Below are 22,227 nucleotides of genomic sequence, written 5' to 3'. Positions count from 1 at the left end.
GCTCGAGATCATATAATGAAAAAGAAAACATTATTAAAAGAGAAAGGCCAATGCCTAAGTTAAATATAAACGCTTCAATAAAAAAATTTGTTCGATATTTTCACGATAAAATGGCTCTGTAAATGCATAAAAATGCAAAAATTGTTTTGTTGGCTTGCCTACTATTTTCAAATGAAATTAGTGTGTGGAATAAGAATGGCTTTGACAATTTAGCTGGCAAAAGACACGAAAAATCGTCGATTCTTTCGTATTTGAAGCAATTTGGAAATCGAAGCGGAATAGAATTTAACATTAGTAAATAATATAAAATAAATATTGAAAATTATAACGAGATAGTTACGGTTAATAGATATATTATATCTAAATAAATAGATGTTATATGTTTTTATCAAAGCAAGAATTGGCATTTAGAGGGCATATGGAATATATTGGATCTAATAACAGAGGTAATTATAATGAACTTGTTTATTAAGTACGTCAGATAAATAATCTATTAAAAATACATTTAAAGAAAGAATTAACTGATTGCCCCTGGATGTCGGCTTCTTATAGAAACACAGCTTCCCTATCATCAAATGTCACGGCACGCCCCTGATGAAGTCACATTACAATCGGCAGATATCGCAGTTCATTCTTGTAAGATGAGTAGTTTTCTTACGTATTTCTCTGCGATTACATATTCTTCGACTGCTTTTGTAATAAGAAAAGTGAATTCATTGATAACTTATTAACAATAAAAATTTATTAAACGGATATTGATTGAATTACATAAGATATTTTTAAAAATTAGCTCAACGTTTTCTAAAAACAAACAATACAAAATATTTTAAAAATTATTTGGAATAAATTAAATACTAAATCGCTTAAATACATTATAGTTTCTTCAATAGCTACAATAGATTTCAGGGAAATCCTGCAGCTTCCTTAGTTATTGGGAAAGTTTAAAAAAGTTTTGCAAAATTAAAACTTAAATATTTAAATTAGTTTAGTAGATCCCATTACACTTAACATATACATTCCAGTTAACATTATTAATTTAAAGCTGGTTTTAATTTTAATATATATTTACAAAATGTAAACAGTGTACAAAATATAAAATTGCATTGTTAAGCTTAGAAAAAATTTTGAACAGAATAAAATTTATGTATATAAACAACACTTTCAATATAAGAATTTTAATTTATGACTGGGAAAAAAAACCAAGAAATTACTTGAGAATTATGTACATTATAAATACCTTTATATTTAAATTTTATTTTCATAAAATATATTTAAATATTTCAATTTCTATGGTCAGTTTTTTTAACCATAGTTTTTTTCATGTTAACCAATATAACAGGACTAGGTATTTTGTAAATTAATACTTGCAATAGTATTGCCATATCAATAAAAACTTGCAAAAAGCCACAAATCCAAAATTGTATAGGCGTTTCTCTTATAATGAAGTAGCATGTTTTAAATACATCTCCCAATGTCCATAATAGCACCATTTTCTTACTGAAATGAAAGAAAATTTTATATATAAACATGCCTGATCTTTATACAAAACAAATCCCTGGTATATAAAAATGTGCTGTCTAACAATGCCAAACTTTGATTAAGAAGAAACCAAACCAAGTGTATATAATGAATGTTATGTAAGCTTGGTTACTTTGCCTGAAGATATCATTTTGAAATGTCAAAAGTACTTGTTTGTAATCGAAAACGTTTCAAGTAAACAACTTTAATTCCAAAACACAGTTTGGTTCATCCTTAAAATAAATCCCTAAATACCAGATTAATTTTGAACTATAAATTGGATTGATAATTAATAGTTAACCAAGATAGCCTGAAATTAACCTGACATTTAGTGATTTGTTTAGAAAATTTAATATAATTATTGCCCATAGCTTTTACTTTCTTGTAAGTTCATAAAGGAATGATTTAAATTACAGTACAGTATATCAAAAATTCTATTAAACTAATTTAGAAATGTAATACTGTTTAGTATTTTTGATTTCACTTATGATATTTAATAAAAACATTAATTTTTATTTTAGATTTAATGTAGAAAAAATATTTCAATTTTTTGTGCATTAAATGATTAACTTCTAGTTTAGTAAATATGTTAAAGCAAATTTAGTAATTTTAATTGTGGAATTCTGCAGATAATAGCTATGTAGCCATTATTCAAATAAACCTGGATATCCAAGTTAAACCTAGTACATTCTATTCAATATTATCTAAAATAAATAAATGAATATAAATGATACAGATACAACAGGTACAACAAATACCTTATCCATTCTCCACATCTGTCTTATTTCTTGTGTGAGTGGCATGTACTGTACTTGTTGATTTTTTTAACTGTGATCATTTTTCATGTTGAGTGTTTGGAATAGAGATGTCTACAATATAAGCAATCTTACTGCATTTGTCAATAAGAGTAATGTCAGGTCTATTGTGATGAATTGTTTTATCTGTGATTAGAGCTCTGTAATAGTACTGTATATTTTGTGTGTCATTTTTTAATACTGCCTGTGGAGTATATTTGTAGTACCTTATTCATGTGGTTCATTCCAGAAAGAGAAACACCCCTAAGTGGACCTCATGTTAGAAAAAATTTCCTCTCCACTGACCAAAACATGTTCAGATTAGCAGTGTTCGGACTAGCGAGACTCTACTGTATATATATTTCCATGGAATGAATGGTATCAATTTGAACAAATCTTTATATCTCAAAACTCCAGGAAATTAATCAACATGTAAATCATAATTATAGTAGATAATTTATATCATTAAGAAACAAAATTTAATTTATTATACAATAATAAAAAATATAAAATCCAGAAGAAATATTTTAAACATACTACTACATCAATGATGATAATATTTTGTTGTGAATTAAAAATGAAAAACTTGAAATATATTTTTTATCTTAAAAAGTATTCAAAGAATATATTAATATATAAAGTGTAAGAGAGTTGAAGTATAAAAATCTCAAATTAGATCATTATTCTGAAACTTATAAATAAATTTTAAGTTTACCTCATTCCAACTGTAGATTTCTTTTGAAGATTTTTATAAAATTGTGGTGCTCCCAACATTGCCTCTGTGAAAACAGCTGTAAAACCAATTGTCTCTACAACAATTGGAACATCAATGAATACATACATAACAGTACCCACAACAGTTGTAAATAGCAGCATAAATTCTATATAACTGGAAAAATTTGTCCATTCCCAAAAAAAGTGAATATCAAAATCTGTAATAAATTAATCATAATTAAATATTTATTTCCACAATAATTTACATGCTTTAAAGTTTTTTAAAAAGTTAATACATTTTAGCATTTAAATTATTTGAACAAAATTTGAAGCAAATCATTTAATTAAACAAAATAAATAATCCTTTATATACAAGATCCTACTCAAATTTTTGCTTTAAATTCCATGACTTTCCCTGACCAACTTTGCACAGATTGCCTGACCCTCATGTCCCTTATAATATGACATATTAACAAAATAAAACAGTATTTGACTTATTATGCACATATGTTATTGCTTATCCAACTTTTTAGTTAGTTATTTTTTCTAATTACATTATGTATTTGTTATAATTGCTGAATTATTAAAATTAAAAATAAAATGTTTTATTAAATAAAAGTAATTTATCCTGTTATTAATCCACAACTATAAAACTGAATGACTTTGAAAGAAAAAAAAAGCCATTTATTTATTTATTATTCATTAACAAATCCTGTAAAGTAATACCTCTCATTTCTTACTTCTTTCCAGCATATAGTTTAGTAGTTCAAACAAACATTTTCAACCTCTTAACTGTCTCTCATTGAGTATAAATAGCATCTGTTGCATTCATAGACGTTTGAAGCTTTTTAAAATTTTGTACTTAGTTGCCTGCTGCTCCATACAGACTAATGTTCAAAGAATGACTTCATCCAAAAGGTATGGAAAATTAAACCATTTAAGTAATGTTCAAAGTTGTTAGAGTTTGTAGCTGCTAAATTTGAAAGATGTTAACATGCCTGCAGATCATTTAAAAAGAGTCAACGAGCCTATCAGGCTTGTGGAAAACTTAGTTTTTCTTTCTAGTTGATACATCCACCCAGGGGCGGCCTGGCGGTGCGAACGGTGCGACCGCACCGGGCGCCGTCATAGTGAAGGTGCCAAAAATGCAATGATAGATCGTCTGCGAAAAAAATAAAACCCGATCACCTTATTACTACTTAACCCTACCCACCAAAATATATTTTATTTTTTTCTTAATTTGTTTCAATTTTAAATTAATTTACGATGTAAATTTGTCTTTTGCGTGATGTGAGTGTTGTCTGTGCCATAGCAGTTTAAATAAATATTGTTATGAATATCGCCTTATGAAAGAAATTAAATAAATATTGCCTTGTGAAAGAATATTGTTTTTTTTCACTGTTATTGTTTCTAATCCATACTACTGCTATGCTATAGATTTTACACAACAGTGAACTGGGTTGTGAGAATATAAAACATGATCCTGAAATGTGTGCTATATCTCCATAACCTAAAATTAAGAGGCCATATGGCCGAGCGGTCAAGGTGACAGCCTACCGCTCTAGGGGACCCGCAATCAAATCCGGACGGGTCAAGGAATTCCCAGGAATTTTTCAGGGGGTGGTCCGTTCGGATATGTCAGGCCCCATCCCTCTCCACCTGGTCGCCCCATTATGGGCCTGGCCAAACCCATAATGGGCCTGCTATAAGAGGCCCTCTTAGTGCCCACAGGGCGAAGAGAGTAAAAAAAAAAACCTAAAATTAAGAGATTCCATCGATGGAGGGGAGAGAAAAAACGTCAACAGCTTGTGATACGTATGAATTAACAAGGGTCAAGTTAACTCTTCATTTACCGTTGTTATCGTTTCTCATCCATAGTATTACTATATTAATCTTTCGGAGGTCTGAGTTATTATTAATTAATAATGTGAAAAATGTACGTTATCAGCTTAGTCTCTACGGAGGGTGCCACAATGATATCTCGCATCACCTGAAAACCTGGCTAGGGCCGTCACTGCATCCACCTTTGCACTTTTCTTTAAATATTTCAATTATTTCTGTAGTTTTAAGCATAGCTTTGTCATATACTATTTTTAAGAGCTTAGCTTTTGCCCAAGACAGCATTATGCAACTCCTGATGTATATTGTACCAGAGTCAGTGCTTTAACTAGCCATTCCTGTGCCCTGTGCAAGAACTTGCATTTAGGCTCCTTAATTAATTAGGTTTGGGAAAATAATAAAACAAATACATGCATTTTGGACCCCCTTTCAAGAGGGCCCAGTGCGGGTGCACCTGTTGCACCTGCCTAGTTATGGCACTGACCAGAGTAGTCATTTGTTTCTTTTTCTTGGTGTCATAAAGATGCTCCTTGATTCTCAACAAGAGTGATCTGCAGGTGGACCCAATATATGCAGTTAAGCAGCTGAAAACATTTGTTTGAACTATTAAACTATGTGCTGGAAAGAAGTAAGAAGTGAGAGGTATTACTTTAATTATTGTTCCAGCTTTGTTCTTAAACAAATCCTGTATAATCCATGTAGAAAAATATAAATTTATTAAATTTGTCCCTTAATAAAGGTCCTGAACTTTATAAAATATTAATAAACTAGAAAAAATCAAATTGTTCTGTTATGTTATTAAAATTATTAAAATGAAAAATGATAATTTTAATTTAAATGATATTTATCATTTTTTGTACTTCATTATCATTTCTTTTTATCAGTTCATTAACAACTGCACTCAAATTGTGTGTGTAAATGGTAATTGCAAGAGATTCAGAGTTAAAACATTTCAAAAATATTTTTTATCAACGTTAGATTATTAAGAGTATTACAGATTTTTCTCTTAAATTCATAATACTACATAATTAATACAGCAGTTTTAAAATCATAACTTCACTTCATCCAACACCGGAATATAATCAATTACGTACCTCGAAGCCTGTTACCGGTGTGCAATTAACTTCAAAAAATAAAAAACTAAAATTTCACAAATGTTTTCAAACCTTCAACAGTTCTTCTTCAGGTGGCAACAAATTTGTTAGAATTTGTCGAAAATTCGTCACCACCTGAAGAAGAACCATTGAAAGTTCGAAAACGTTCGTGAAATTTTAATTTTTTGCTTTTTGAAGTTAATTGCATACCGGTAACAGGCTGAGGTACGTAATTAGTTCTAAAATCTGAAAGTATCTTAAAATTTAAAAATGACAATTGATATACGTTATAAAATATTTGGAACTTAGTTCAATCTACTAACATTTTGCAATGTTCTCCTCCCTGTTGTATTTTACAATAATTCTTCACAAAAACAATTACTACAGATTAATTTTAAAACTAATATTATCAGTAAAAGAAATAAATGTCTGAACATTAAACAAAATAAAAAAAAATGCACAATGTAATCACAATTTATGACATCTGATTTTGAATGATTTTAAATTATTCTTCTATTGCATTAGAAGATTGTAAGTCTTACATCTAATAAGACTTACTTATTAAATCTAAAACTGTAAAAAATCGTAAAAATTAAACTTAGCTCATTTGATATGGTTGTGCAAGGTTTAAAGAACTGCTCAAAAACTTGGTCTTTAGATATAGTAAAAAAAAAAGGTGATGAATAGTGTGGAAAATCACAAGACTTAATATTCTCACTAATTGTAGGTGTAGGTGAATTACTATGTGGGGAAGCGACACAAAGAAGCAATTTAACAATAAGTTTATATATGTTACCAGCCAAACCCGACTTCAGGCCAAACTAGTTTAGCTTATACTGCTTGTTGTTGAATTAAAGTTAGTTGATAGAATATGAACAAGAACCAACAGAGTGAGAAAATGTGTTGTTTTTAAGTTTCTCACTCAAAAACAACACATGGAGTCGATTTCATTTTCCACCAAATAAAATGAAGTATGTCCTTTGAAAATATTTAATATAATAAGATGAACCAATAAAGTTATTTAAACTATTGGAAAACTGTTCTTTAATTTTTATGCTCTTCCCCTGATAATTATCACTATAGAATTCAGAAAAATGTTCAAGAAATTAAATAAAAATCATACCATTTGTCAAGAAAAGTTTTCTAACTAAACTCTCTGAATCCCTGTTCTAGTTTTATTTCACAGAAAACCACTAACAGGATAAACTTTAAATGTGGCTAACATTTATCATAAAACATAAATATTGTATAGTGACTTATGACATCATTATGATGTAATGTCTTCATATGAATATATAATCATTTAATGATATTAAGTATTCTGTAGTAAAATATCTACTTAATGTTTAAACAAATGATTTCATAAGTTTCTTAATAATGAAAACTTATTTTAGGTCAAATTTTTAAATTACTGAACTGACTTACAATATCTAAACATCTTACACCAAATAAACTGAAACTAAAATTAGTGTGTGAATGTCATTTTGAAGAATATTGCTTTACAAGTACTTTTCAGTAATAAGATTGCAAATGTTGCACTTTCAAAATTAATGTGCAATGAAGAATTGTCTGAAAAGCAGTTAGATTTCATTTCATAACCTTTTATAAAAGAGTTCAAACAAAGTCAGCAGATAATATAAAACTGCTAAATTATGTAAGTCTTATTTTTAAAAAATTGCCTTTTATTACAGTATTATCATCAGTATACATTTTATAAAATTAAATATATTTATATTATTATAATCTGTTTAAAAAAATATAAACATTATTTTATTTTTCTATTCTATTCTAATATAGACAAATTGTTTCAGGTGAATAATATAACTATGAAAACAGAAAAACAACCACGTAATTCAATTCCGTTGCCATCCAAGTTAATTAAACATAACATGGATTTTACATATAGGTTAAATAGTAGAAAATAACTATTTATTATGTTTCAGGAAATATCTATATCTGACCAAACCTCACAAAAATTAGCTTCATGTTCTTTGCCTTTACAGGTAATATACTAATTTTTGTGTTTATAAGTTAACAGTAGTAGTATAGTTAATAGTGAATTATTTCTTCTTTCTAAGTAACACCGAAAACAAGAAAAATCAGAAATTTAAGAGTTATGGTATCTAAATTGAAAAGATGTTTAAATAGCAGAGTGATCATTTCAAAAAACAGATCTATATTGGTGGTGCTAGAAACATTGAAACAATTTAAATGGATAAAATTTTGTGTTTCTAAATCATAGTAGATTGATAATTCAAGGACTTATAATACAGGAAATGATAAATCTTTGAATTATCAATGTACTATATGATTTAAAAATACAACATTTAACAAACATGAAGATTCGAATAATTATGGATAAAATCTTGATTTTATAAAAAAAAGATGTCAATAAAATTAGACCAACTTGCAAAAAAAGAATGGATTCTATCTATTAATGCTGTAATTCAGCTGTGGAATCATCTTAAGGAAAAAAACATCTCAACCAGGATTGTCTAGAGAACACTTTCTCTTTATTAGGAGAGCAGGTGGTTTCCAAAATAATCCTAATTGTCATCAATTTTGGTCATCCATACTCTCAGTTATGTTGCACAATTTGTTAAAGTCAAGCAGGTTAAGTAACTGTGAAAATGACAACAAAGTTTTTTTCTTACTTCTCTAATTTCATTAGATGCAAGTAATATTTTTTATTCGGCAGTTATATTTTAATATTAATGAAATTAAGTTTAATGCTAATTTAAATAAAGAATCATCAGAAAGTAGTAACAGTAGAGAATCAGTTGCATTTATTATTATTGAAAGTAATATTTTAACATGTATTTCTGGATATTTTGGCTTATAAAGTATTAAAAATTTTCAATTGTTGCAAATGTGAGTTGTTGTTAGTGGCATCAAATAATTTAAAATAGAGTAATAATTGTTTTTTGTTAATTTGAGTAATGGTAAATTCATATATCCTTCTAAAAATCTAACTTATGGTGTAAGAGAATTGGCAATATTTCAAAATTATATAAAACAATATTTTCAGTTGCCTAATTTGAAAAAAATCATTATTTAATAGTGGTGTAGATTTTAATTTGTTTTAGCATATAGAAAGCTCACATGTCAAAATTGTTAAACATTATGTAATATCATTATTTTTGTATATTGATTTAAGTTTAATTTGATAGATTTATTATAAACAGAAAAAAAAAAAAGAAAAAACTAAAAACATTTGACAAATATATAAATTTTTGACAATTACATATGCAACTGCATGTTTAAGTATGTTAATCTAACTTGTAAGTAAATTTTGCTTTCACTTTCAACTTCAGAGTTGAAATATAAATGAATTCAACAAAAGCCATTTTGATAATGTTCATGAATAAAATTATAAATTATCAAAGAACTGTTACCCTGAAATTTATTTTAAAATAAAACATTGAACTTATAAAATAAATCAATTTAGTGTGTTGTAAATTAACTATATTTTATTTAGAAAAATATTATATTATATTAATTTTAAGAAACGAGGGCAGTTTTTTCAAGCTGCAATGGTCCATAAAACAAAGACAAGTGTAAATAACAAAATGAATTTATTACCAAAAGTTAGGTACAAATATGGTTACTTTTCAACATAATCACCCTGAAGATTGAGGCATTTGTCATATCTGTGGATGAGCTTTTCCATCCCCTTGTCATAGAATTAAATGGGCCCTAACGTTGTTTTGAAGATCTTCATTAGTCTTAAACCTCTGCCCTGCTAGCCACGTTTTCAGTTCAGGAAAGAGGTGGAAGTCTTCACACATTAAAAAGTTCCAAGCTGGATGGAACTTTTTAATGTGTGAAAGGTGAAGTCTGAAAGGTGAAAGTCTTCACCACCTTTAAACACACAGCGTATAGCTCCGATTTAGCACCGCGCAACTTCCACCTTTTTCCTGAACAGAAAAAGTGGCTAGAAGGGCAGAGGTTCAAGACTAATGACGATCTTCAAAAAAACATTAGGCCTTATCTCAAGTCATTGGCAGCAACATTCTATGACAAGGGGATGAAAAAGCTCATCCACAGATATGACAAATACCTCAATCTTCACAGTGATTATGTCGAAAAGTAACCATATTTGTACTTAAGTTTTGATAACAAATTCACTTTGTTATTTACACTTGTCTTTGTTTTATGGACCATCAGAACTTGAAAAAAAAAACAGCCTACATATATTCTCAGTATTTTTTAACTTAATTATAAAAATTATTTTTATAAAGTTTATATATATATTTTTATTACATTGCTTAAAATATGATGTCAAAAACGAAAAGGAAATATTTTTTTTTTGTATTAAATAAAACTGAAATAAAACTACCATAACAAACATGTAATAATTTTACAATTAAAAGTATCTTTTTTCTGGTTAATTATCTTTATATCATCGTGTCGCATTGATTGGAGCAATGCATGACCAGCTCTTGTACAGTATTGGATACCCTATATCACATGACGTAAAAAGTTTCAATAGTAGTAATATGAAGCTAAGCCTCTGTTTTCTGCTTATAAAACTGTTAATTATTTTTTTATTACTTTCATTTTTACCATCACAATAGTATATTTCATAAATTGAAGGTAAATTAAAAAAGAAAGCCCACATAACAATAAGTGTTTCAACAGAAATAAGAAAATCTTAAATTTTTAATCACATATGATTACTAATTATCAAAAAATTAATCATCATACATAATTATGATTAATTAAATGATTAATTTTTTAGCAATAAATAAAAATTTAAAATTATTTGAAATAAAATATTAATTTCTATAAAATGTAATTCTTGAAAATCTTTATTTCATGAGCTAAATTTAGTATTTTAAAATTTTATATGTGCAAAGTAAGCTGGGCATTTGCATTGAACAGATTAAATGATTTTTATTTTTTGAAATTATAACAATTGAAAAAGTAATAGTAATTCAGTTTTTATGGATGCCTGAATTATTATTAATTGAAACAAATTTTAGATATGGTTTATTTCTGAATGATTACAAGAATGAATTTCTAATCAATAATAATAATCAAGAAAAACTATGTATGTATATAATATATGCAGTTATTACATGTTAGATATCAATATTTTAAATTATAAATAATAAAAATGTTAGTTCATATGTATAAAGTAAATTTGCTAACTAAAAGGGAGGGAAAAAATTTGAATTTAATAATATTCCTGTTCTGTAATTTGAAAAAAAAGAATGTTGGTTTTCTACATTTTATAGTGTCAAACTTTGGGAATAATTGCTAACTGAATGTATGATTTACTTGTCAAAAACAATTGTTACACTGAAATGTTTACATGTAATTAATTTTAAGTTGTTTGTACATTTCTGAACTTAATTTCATCAGTAATGATAACATATATAATCTGTTATAACTTTTTTTAATTAAAATAATATGTTCAACTTTATAATACTTTATATTTATTCAATAACTTGTACATTATTAACACTGAAAACAAATCTATAAATTATAATAGTCATTTTTATAGAAACTTTAAAACATATTTCTTTCTTTTCCACAAGTAACATAAAGGAAAATCTTGCTTGTCCACTTTATTTATGCTATTGTTCAAGACTAATATATCCCATATCCCTAGCAAATCATCTTTAAGTAAAGAATTTTGTATTTCCTAGGCAATATGATATAGAAAAAAACAAATTGGATATGTATATTTTATAAAATAAAACTAGCAATGGTTTAAACAGCTTAAGACAAGGCAAAGTTTCATAGGGAATTATGCTAAATGGAAAAACAACAATTATTAAAAACAATGACTTTCAAGTAATGTATTTTACTATAAGTGAAATGTAAAATGAATCTATAAAATGAAATGTATTTGCTTGGTCTTCCCTCACAAGATGCATCTTCAAGAGACTCATTACCCAATGCAAATTTTCTGTATCACTTTTGGACCATGCATTCATTCACTGTGTTCTTTCCAAATGCTCTACACATCTTTCAGGCTGCATGTGTTATGTTAGTGTTCACTTTAAACTCATTGAGTGACCACTCCCAAACAATAAACATTGTTTGGGAATGGTAATTACTTGTTCTCGTAGAACATTTCCAAGTGTAGGCCATCAAAAACAGCTTAAACTTGTTAATAACAAAAGCATTATGTTTGTTCAGGACAACACACAACCTCACACAGCATGAATGACCCAAGACAAGCTCCATAGCCTTGGCTGGAAAATTCTATCCCACCCTCCATATTCATCAGACATATCATCATCAAACTTTGGTGCTGGAAAATCATATATGCAACTGACAGTTTAGAAACCAAGCAGTTCTGAAAATGGAGTTGAAGGATTTCATTGCTTCTAAAGATTGTAAATACCACTCTGAAAAAAGTCTCAATCTTTTATCTCATTGGGAAAAGTTTATAGATTGTGATGGTGCTTACTTTACTGAAAACAAATATTTTCATTCACTTTTTACATGCATTTTAATTTTAATCTCAAAAACCACATGAACTTTCTGGTCACCTGATATAAATAGAGTATATCACACACACGCTATATATATTATTAGTAATAAAAGCAACACCTTACACACAATTTTCCAGCACAGAGAGTTTGTATAAGAAACGTTTTCAACAAAAGTTTTGCATATATTATTATAATGCTGAACAAATACAGTGGGTGATCAGTTAACAAATAGTTCAGACTGCAAACAAATCGAACAGCGAACACTTCCACAAAAGATTTTTATGTTCAGACAACAAACACAGTTTGGATAATGAACACCTGACAGATCAAACACAAGAATAAGCAACACTGCATTTAACATTTGTAAAACTATATTTTAATGGCATCTATACATGGTTTGTGGAATGGAACTTTCACAGTTGTATATATAACCTTTTTTTGCACTAGTTAATTTCTGTTCTCCAAGTTTTTGTAAATGCTTTTCTGAACTTCTTATTTAAAAAACTGATATTATTATGGGGCCTAAATAGAGTGGAGTGTCAAGAACTGTGTTCACTATAGAAACTAAGCAAGGTAGAGAGTGGACAAAAGATGTCTGATATTGTAGGCAGGTGACTTCAACAGGTCTACAGTAGGCACAATCTTAGCTAAGAAAGATATAATCAAAAAGACTTAAGCAGCTAAAGGAGTAATGAAAATTGCATCTGAGAAACAAAGATGTGCCATCCATGAAAAAATAGCGAGATTGCTTTTAGTTTATTATTACATGTTTATTTACATGTAACATAAATAAACAACATAAACAAACAGTAAGAAAGTATATAATTTTTTATTTATTTTTTGGGGTCTTCAGAATGAATTAATCAAATTCCCACAAAAATCATGGTAAATTGATAATCAGTTAACGAACAATTCGGATAACAAATATGGTCTTGGAATGGATTATGTTCATTAACCGATCACCCACTGTATTAATTAGAGAATATTGAAGTATTCAGCAATTATCTATTATTTTTAATAATCACAATAAAATATTAAATTACCCATTTATTTCATTTTCTTTGTAATTCAAAATGTATTTAAGATAAACAATTCCCTTCTAATGTTAAAAATGTTGATGTTGAATTATGTATTTGAATATGAAACTTTCATAGAAGATTTGAATTTTTGCTTTAGATCAAGATAAATTTTTGGTATAAAAATTTGGTATAAAAATAAATACTCCTGAAGAACTTCATTAAAACTTATTCATATAAATACATTTTTTTTTTTGCATTTTAACCGTATTACTTAATATCATCATTTATGATAATATTTATAACAGCATCTTGGAAAATATCTATAATATAGTGATAGACAGCATGCTAATCATTTGTTGCAAAAACTTTTACCATATAAGCATTAAATTATATACATATGTCACTAAATTGACGAGTACTTTTGACGATACACACTTTCGTCTTCTTCAGGTCATAGAAGATATAAGATCCTTTTTTGAATACAAAATTTAAAACATTCCAATCTTAATTAACATTTTGGAATAACAGCAATGGTAGAATATAAGAAGATATTTAAATAAAAACACACGCATTTATACTGTGCATGCGTTAGATGCCTCTATATTTGTATTCAAAAAAAGATCTTATATCTTCTATGACCTGAAGAATAATGACCTGAAGAAGATGAAAGTGTGTATCGTCAAAAGCGCTCATCAATTTAGTGACATACGTATATAATTTAACATTTATAACAGCATTTATTTTTTACGTAAATTAAAATCTTTCAGTAATTTTTGATGCTTCAACCTATTTTTAAGTAAAATTTATTATTAAATTTGTTAGTTTTACTTATATAACAATAGATTCCAATATAGATTAGAAAAACAGAAATTAATAATAGACAGACATACCCCAGAATACCCGGGATGAAGAAGGATGGTGATTATATTGTTGACCAGGAGGAGGAAAATCTTCCTTCTCTTTATTTTCTGATAGCATTAAGAAATATTATAATTCAATATTATTTCCCTACCGTATATATAATATAATCTTTTAAAATTAATATTATATTAGAAATTAGAAAATACCAAAGAGGATTGTTATATTTTAAAAATAAAAATTAAAGTAATAATGAATTTCCTATTACAAATGAGTATTTAGCTTGTCAATATAAAAATCAAGTCATTTATTCAATTTAAAATATTTTAAAATGTTCTTTTGTCATCATCTGCATTAACAATTTAAATAATATACATCTCCATAAAAGCCTTCAAAAAAACTTTTAAGAAACATTTTTTATGACATTGTATTATTATTTATTAACACGACATAGAATTAATATTGGAAACGTTGTTCTGTTAAATTTTTGTATATACAGTACATTATAAGTTATTAGATAGAACAACTATAATACTCATGTTACATTATTAAATGTATATTTTATTAGAAAAATTTTTTATATATTTATTTCTATCTTTTTTATTTAGGATGTCACATTAAATGCTACTTAAATAATATAAAATAAAACATTTTTCCTTCATTCAATTTCAACATAAAGAATTGCTTCCATGAAACAATGTAAATTTGATATATAAAAAATCTGGTAAATGGAAAATACATTGTAGTAAATATTAAAAGGATATGTTTAATTTTCAACATTCTATAGAAAAATTCATTGTAAGGACTTTGCAATACGGAAGTCCAATTGTAATATCAAATTAAATTATTGAGCTTTTTCATGTAATTATTCTGAGATAACAAATAAAGAGGGCTTATTATTTGCATATTTAAGTTTATAAGATATTAAATAAACAATGTTTATTGTTTGGAAGTGGTAATTACTTCTTCTCCTAGAACATTTCCAAATGTAAAGTCAAAGAATAAATTAATAAAAAAAAAACATAAGATAGATTAAATTATTTCAGATTGATTTCAGACCAGCAAAGTGTCACAGTTCAGATATGAAATTCATGGTACTGGTGTAAATGTCATGGTCTCACATTCTTGTCTTTGAATAGTGATATTCCTTTAGCCCAAAAAACTAGTGGTGCATCTTTTAATTTGTTCTTTTATTTTATTCTATTTTAATTTTATTATGTCTTATAAAACCTAGTCAGATACAGCTCATTTCAGAAACCTTGGCTGGAGCTTAAATGTAATCAAACATTTAAAGCCTATATATCTCTACAATTTAAAAAACAGTTTTTAATTTATTCTTTTTCTGAAGATNAAAATGGAGATACCAAATTGTTTATTGTTAGATATAATTGATAGACATTATCTATTGTTACATTAATAACAAACTAAATTAAGTGTCTATTGTTATGTAAATTGTGTAAGTGAAAATGGAAATTTTTTTAAATTTGTACATTAGTGGCTAGTTTAGTTGCATTCAGCCACCGTCAGAAATTTCTGTGATTACTAAAATGGATTTTACAAAAATCTATTTTATTCTCAAAGATAAGGTATAAAAATTAATTTTAATAAGAAAAAACACATACAGTGGAACCTCGGTATACGATCTTAATCCGTTCCTGATGTTTGGACTTATACCAAATAGGACGTATACCAAACCAATCTTTCCCATTAAAAGTAATGTAAAAGTGATTAATCCATTCTCAATGTCAGCAATGGTTATAACTGCTAAAGTATGCAACATTTTGTCACACTGTCTTGTAAATGTAAAGAATTAACATAGGCGTATAAAAAAAAACCAAACACATTTGCCTGATTAAATAAATTTTTTGTGATATGCTAGAAAGAAGGTGTAGATTTATTAATAAGTGAAAACATCCAGTCATTTCTAAGTAAGAATTGCCAAAGTTTCAAAAGGGAAAAAAAAGTTATTTTTACCAATGCATATGAAACTAATTAAGGAAATCTTTATTTCTGAATAAAATCAATAGTCATAATTGGAATTGTCCAACATGTATAAGATTTTGCTCACATATTCTGTCTACCATCTATATTCTTTACAGCTCAGAATTCAGGGACACAAAAGAGATATTAGAAATAAATATATTACAACTATTAAAATTGGTTTAAAAATAAAACAAAAAACAAAACTTTCTTTTTCTTCTTGAATTTTATCCTTATTTATAAACAGACCATTATTCTCACTAGCAAGCTTGACAAAATGTTATAGTTACAGTAATATCTATCAGTTGCAATCATTGCTGATATACAAGATTTTATTTTATTTATATTATTAATTGTTTTATATTAAAACTAAAAATTACTATTATTTACTTATTTTTAAAAATTGCATATTTTTAAAATTACTATTCATTTCAAATGCATATTTTTACTTATAACTTTTTTATTTTGATATAGTTTTTCTTTAAAAACTGTATAAATTTTTTTCCTTGTTCAAAATCTATTACTATCTTCAAATTTCTAACTGGACAAAGTTTCTCACATAAATGAAAAGACTTGTGCATTATTCTATCAACTTCAATTTATTGTGACTTTAAATGTTTGGTTTTTTAGTTCACTTATATTTTAAATGTATGGTTTTACTAGAGACTTGCACCATAAAATAAAAATCCTTAAATAAAAAAACCAAAGTAAGTTCTGCTTCTAAATGGTTACATAATAATTATATGATTTGATCCTTCATTATAGTTCATGTAGTTTAATAATTTAAAGTAAGGTTCTTCAATCATTTTTTGTGCAAGCCAAATATGATTCATAACAAAATATATTTTGAGTTTCTGTATAAGATAGTGTGATGTTCATTAATTAATATTAAATGCATCTTTATAAACATTTTCATAAAATTAAGATCAGTTTCTCTGTAATTATTATATTAATTTAATTGATGTTTTCAAAGTAGCTTATCATCATCTGTAGAATATAATAGATTCATAAATTCTAGAACATTGCTAAAGATCAAAATGTTTTCAAACATTCATTCTAATATCTCAACTATATAAAAATAAGAATGGTTGAGACTTCTGAAAAGAAATGATAGCCACTTTATAGTAGGAAATGACACTAAAGATCACAATACCAAAACACTATTAAACATTCAAGAAGTCACTTTATTAATATGATTAAATGTTCTTAGAGACAGTTCATGTCTCATCTTCAGATTCATATACAAATCACATTTGAAAAACAAATACAATGTCAGATACATATTAAATAGAAAATACATTTAAATGACATTATACTAAAACTAATATAATACATGTTAATGGGATAATTATGTTTATTAGTGTTTTGGTCTTGTGATGATGAGAGACATTAACTGTTCAAAGAATTTATTTATTTATTAGAAAATCCACATATTTGAAATATAAAGAACATGTTATAAACTTTACAATAAAAAAATAAGATTCATAAAAAAAAAATTAAGTTAAAACCAGGGCTGTGGAGTTGGAGTCATGGGGTTTTGGTGTTTTAGCCGTGTGGGGGGGCATAATTTAGTTCAACTACTTTGAAGCTTAATAACTTCTGTGTTAAACCATCCGACTCCAATTCAAAAACCACAGAAGTTATTAAGCTTCAAATAGAGTGAACAAAATTGTGCCATACACACACATTCTAATATCCATACATACATTAAAAAAAAATATCTGAATTTTTTGCATATCTGGACATTTCAAGGTGTCCTGAGTCCAAAAATGTAAAAATTTGGGGGTGATCATTTTTGACCAATCACTACACTTTCCCTCTATTATATATAACAACTGAAAAAGTAAAAATTATTGAATACATATTTATATATTGACTGTGTCATTACTTAGAGGAGTCTTTTAGCTTTGGAAATAAAAATGTTCTTACATTCTATCTTTATTAGAACTCTATTTATTAAAGCTTTTATTCTGAGATCATGTGATGATATCAGAATTCCAGGGCCTATTTGGGTAACAAGTCTGCTCCTGGTTGGAGTCAGATGGTAAGGCAAAGTTGAAGTCAGAGTCGGTAGATTTTTAAACAACTCCACAGCCTTGATTAAAACTTATATTAGTTATAAATTTCAGTAGAATTATATAAAAGTTCATTATAACTAAATTTGTAATAGAATTTTTAATGAAAGTNACTGTACATTTTCTCTGTCTAATAACAATATATACAGTATTTTTATGTAATATAAAAACTATAAGGAATCATACACAGTTATTTTTCAACTTATGTTTATAACTATTATTGAAAATTTTTAATTCTATTAACATAAAGAAAAAAAAATTGTTATGCAATCTGGCAGACAAATTCATTAATTCAAGATACTGTTTCATTTCATATTTAAAATTTTTATTAAGAATATAATATCACGTATTGAATTTATTCTTTCTAGATTAAAAAAAAAATTAAACTAAACTAGAAGACTATCAAAACATAGTCAATTCTTGTATCTCTTAATCATGTAGAATTAATAGACTCATATTGATAAATACTGTAAAGTATCAAATATTGACAGTTCAAATCTGTGATAGAAATGAAAAAATGACAAATTATTTTAGTTAATGAAAAATCATTATTATAATAATTGTTTATTAAACAATTAAAGCAGGCATTACAGAAAGAGAAAATGTTGCTGTGATAAAATTTACAGAAAGACTTTTGGTGTAATAAAATTAAAAACTAACAATAATCATAATAAAATTAAAGAAACAAAGATTAAAAAAGTTTAAATGAATCTGTTACAAAGTACTGAATTACACATATGCTTCTGCTGGAAATATGCTTGTTAGATTATCTAAATTCATATGATCCTTGAACATATAAAAGACATTAATTAGATCTTGATTGCAGAGTGGATAAATTTTATATTTTTGTGGAATGACCAGCATGCTGATCTATCCGGGGAAAACTGAAATCAGATATTTCCATATGATAATAACTAGAGTGCCTGTTTAAGTGAGGTTATACATCACTCTCTAGAGGGTGCATTAAAAAAAAAAAAAAAAAAAAAAAAAAAAAGAGTGAATTACGTCACGTAAAAATGAATGAGTTTTTATTCTAAAACTGTGAAACTGTCAGCATTACATCAAAAACTATGATTACTGTTTTATTTCTTCATTTTTTGTTCTTTCTAATGATGTAAATACTCTTGGAATTCCAAAAGTGCTTTTTTTGTGTACTATATTATACTCAGAAGAATGTTTTTTCAACATTTGTTTAACAACTATTTTTGTAACATCTGATTAATTTTATTTTTTAATCACAGTTTAACTGGCATGCCAGTATTCCCAGAGTTTCTGGCTTGCTGGTTGCCCCTGTTTATATGTGGCATGCCTGTCATTCTGTGAAAATACGGTATCTTGATTCAGAAGAGATTTAGATAACATAATTGAAAAGGAATTAAGAAAGCATTAATATAAAAACTAGTGTTTTCAATACAATCAAAATTTATCAATTACATAATTTAAGTAAATCCTTGTTCTTGCTGCTGCATATAAAATTATATTAGCTTATTTTATGTAAAAAATAATGTATATATTAATTCAACTACAATTTTAAATAAGAGCATTGGATATAATTGAAGTTTATATTTTCTTTCCTGAGAATACTTTTTCTAAAGACAAAATTCAATAAGGACAAAGTTCCTATTACTTTGCAAAGTAAGATTAAATTTCAGAAATTTTTGATAAAGCCATATTTAAGGTATTTTTGAAATTGTGCACTTATTTATCATGAATCAAATATATTATATATGGTCTATTAATCTTGCAGGTAAAAAGTTGGCAACTTGGAAGTACACAATATCAAAACAAGAAAATACCTTATTAATAGCAATATTTATAAAGCTTTATCATCATCTTGATAACTGCTGAAAATTTGTAATATTTTTTTTAATTTTATTAACCTTATTTATTAATTAATGTGATGTTTTGCATTTATAATTTATTTTATTAGAATTTTTTTTATGTCAAACATAAAAAAAAAATTCTTGAGTTTCTGTAGAAATCATTCTGTTTTCAATGTGTAAGATTATGATGATAATTAGCATAGCAGAAAATGTTTATTTGGATGAAAATATAATTCTATTGAATTTTAAAGATATTTTGAAACTTTACAATATTAAATAAATTTCAGTTTAAGAATATCAGGTAAATTCACAACTCTTAATCTAATGTAGTTATTTATATTAGTAACACATATTCTAAATGATGAAACCACAACAATAGGAATTATATATTAGAAGTTGTACTGTACATTTTCTCTGTCTAATAACAATATATACAGTATTTTTATGTAATATAAAAACTATAAGGAATCATACACAGTTATTTTTCAACTTATGTTTATAACTATTATTGAAAATTTTTAATTCTATTAACATAAAGAAAAAAAAATTGTTATGCAATCTGGCAGACAAATTCATTAATTCAAGATACTGTTTCTAGTTTATCAGATTGCAGGTTTGAATCCCACGTCTGACATGAATGTTTGTATTTGTCAGATTGAATGAAGATTATTGTTAGGGGTATGCTTTTTAGCCACTAAAAAAATAATATAGCATGTAAAATTAATACCAGTAAGAAGAAAAAGAAAAGAATGATTCTTGATCCAAATAAATCATCCATGTTTTTAACCAAATAAAAATATTTTACCACTAAATAATTTTGCAAAAAATGTTTAACGATACAGTTCATCCAATAAACTGTTTAATTTTTTTGTATTTTCATTTATTACTATTTATGTTATAATAATGACAAGCAGTGAAAATAAAGTAAAATGGACAAGATCAGTTTAGACTTAATTTATCTTAGTTAAAAATCTTTCAAATTTTTGGTTGTTGCTTGGAGAGATTTATCATAGATGAAATTTGATAAAATTTTGTGAAAATTTCCAAATTTATGAAATTATCATGATGATATTTATGATAATTCTCTTTAATCAAATGTTATAATTAAAATTTTGAATTCATTCATTCGTGCTTATAATAAGAAATATGCATCAACAACATAATTAACATAGTAGTTCAAAAAGAATGTGCAAAATAGACATTTAAAGTAAAAAACTTGATGAAAATTTTTAAATCCTTAAACTAAATATATAAAATAAAAGTACAAAAAAATATTAAAACAGGAATAAACATGTATACTGTTTCAATAAAATTTATGAATATGTATATGTTATAGAAATATGTAGATAAAATAAGAAAAACTAAAAATATATTTCAGATTATTTAAAGTTAAAAGCTAAGAATAATATACAAGCACAAATGCATTATAAAAAATCAGATTATCAAAATAAAAAATGATCATTATGATCTCAAGAATTGAGTGTTAAAATCAATTAAAAACAAACAAGATTACGATAATTTAAATAGTATATTATCATTTAAAACAACAAATACAAATTGACAAATATGGTAAGAATTAATTTGGCTTTTAATTACCTGTAAAGAAATGAGCTTTTCCAGGAATAATTTGTGTGCGATTTCGAACTCTCACGCAGAGATGAATCATTGCTAACATAGCAATATTCATGATTATGCTTTGTACAAGTAGTGGAATTTCATAAGGATGACCAAACCTAAAAATAATTTACAAATTTAAAAAGTTAATTACGTATAATAAGTTTATATTTAATGCACACACATACACTCAACACTAATGACTTCAAGTTTTCAATATCTCTTGAAATTCGATCTAAATGTAAATGAAATGCATTTAATAATTTTAATTATTATTACTAATAACTATTTTGAAATAAATGTAGGATAGCGTCTCAAATTCAATAATTAATTTTCCTTAAAATTTCAGTTTCTTCTCAGAAAATTTTCTACTTTACATTTCTGTCATTATTATTTAAATACAAAACTTTTACATTTTTTCCATCAGGCATTAATAACTTTAATTTCAGA

At 26.3% G+C, this 22,227-nt stretch overlaps 1 protein-coding gene across 8 annotated transcripts in view; it reads right to left on the bottom strand.

Moving 5' to 3' along the window:
• Window positions 1-535: 535 nt before the first annotated feature.
• Window positions 536-22,227, bottom strand: part of LOC111623575 (PQ-loop repeat-containing protein 1-like) — a 52,903-nt gene continuing 31,211 nt past the window's right edge. For 4 of the 8 annotated variants that reach the window (XM_023366195.1, XM_023366198.1, XM_023366193.1 and 1 more), the window contains 4 exons: window positions 21,760-21,896; window positions 14,318-14,395; window positions 3,028-3,244; window positions 753-1,497 (listed from right to left, as the gene is read on the bottom strand). In XM_023366195.1, coding sequence (XP_023221963.1) covers window positions 1,281-1,497; window positions 3,028-3,244; window positions 14,318-14,395; window positions 21,760-21,896 — 649 coding nt within the window. In that variant the 3' untranslated portion in view covers window positions 753-1,280. Of the gene's footprint in view, window positions 691-752; window positions 1,498-3,027; window positions 3,245-14,317; window positions 14,396-21,759; window positions 21,897-21,965; window positions 22,019-22,227 lie in introns of those variants that run through there. The other 4 variants (XM_023366194.1, XM_023366201.1, XM_023366200.1 and 1 more) reach the window with 4 other exon arrangements.

Source organism: Centruroides sculpturatus, unplaced genomic scaffold (assembly GCF_000671375.1).
Source record: "Centruroides sculpturatus isolate CEXI.00-Female unplaced genomic scaffold, Cexi_2.0 scaffold16, whole genome shotgun sequence".
In the NCBI taxonomy this organism is placed as follows: domain Eukaryota; kingdom Metazoa; phylum Arthropoda; class Arachnida; order Scorpiones; family Buthidae; genus Centruroides; species Centruroides sculpturatus.
This window is presented reverse-complemented; position numbering and strand designations above follow the sequence as displayed.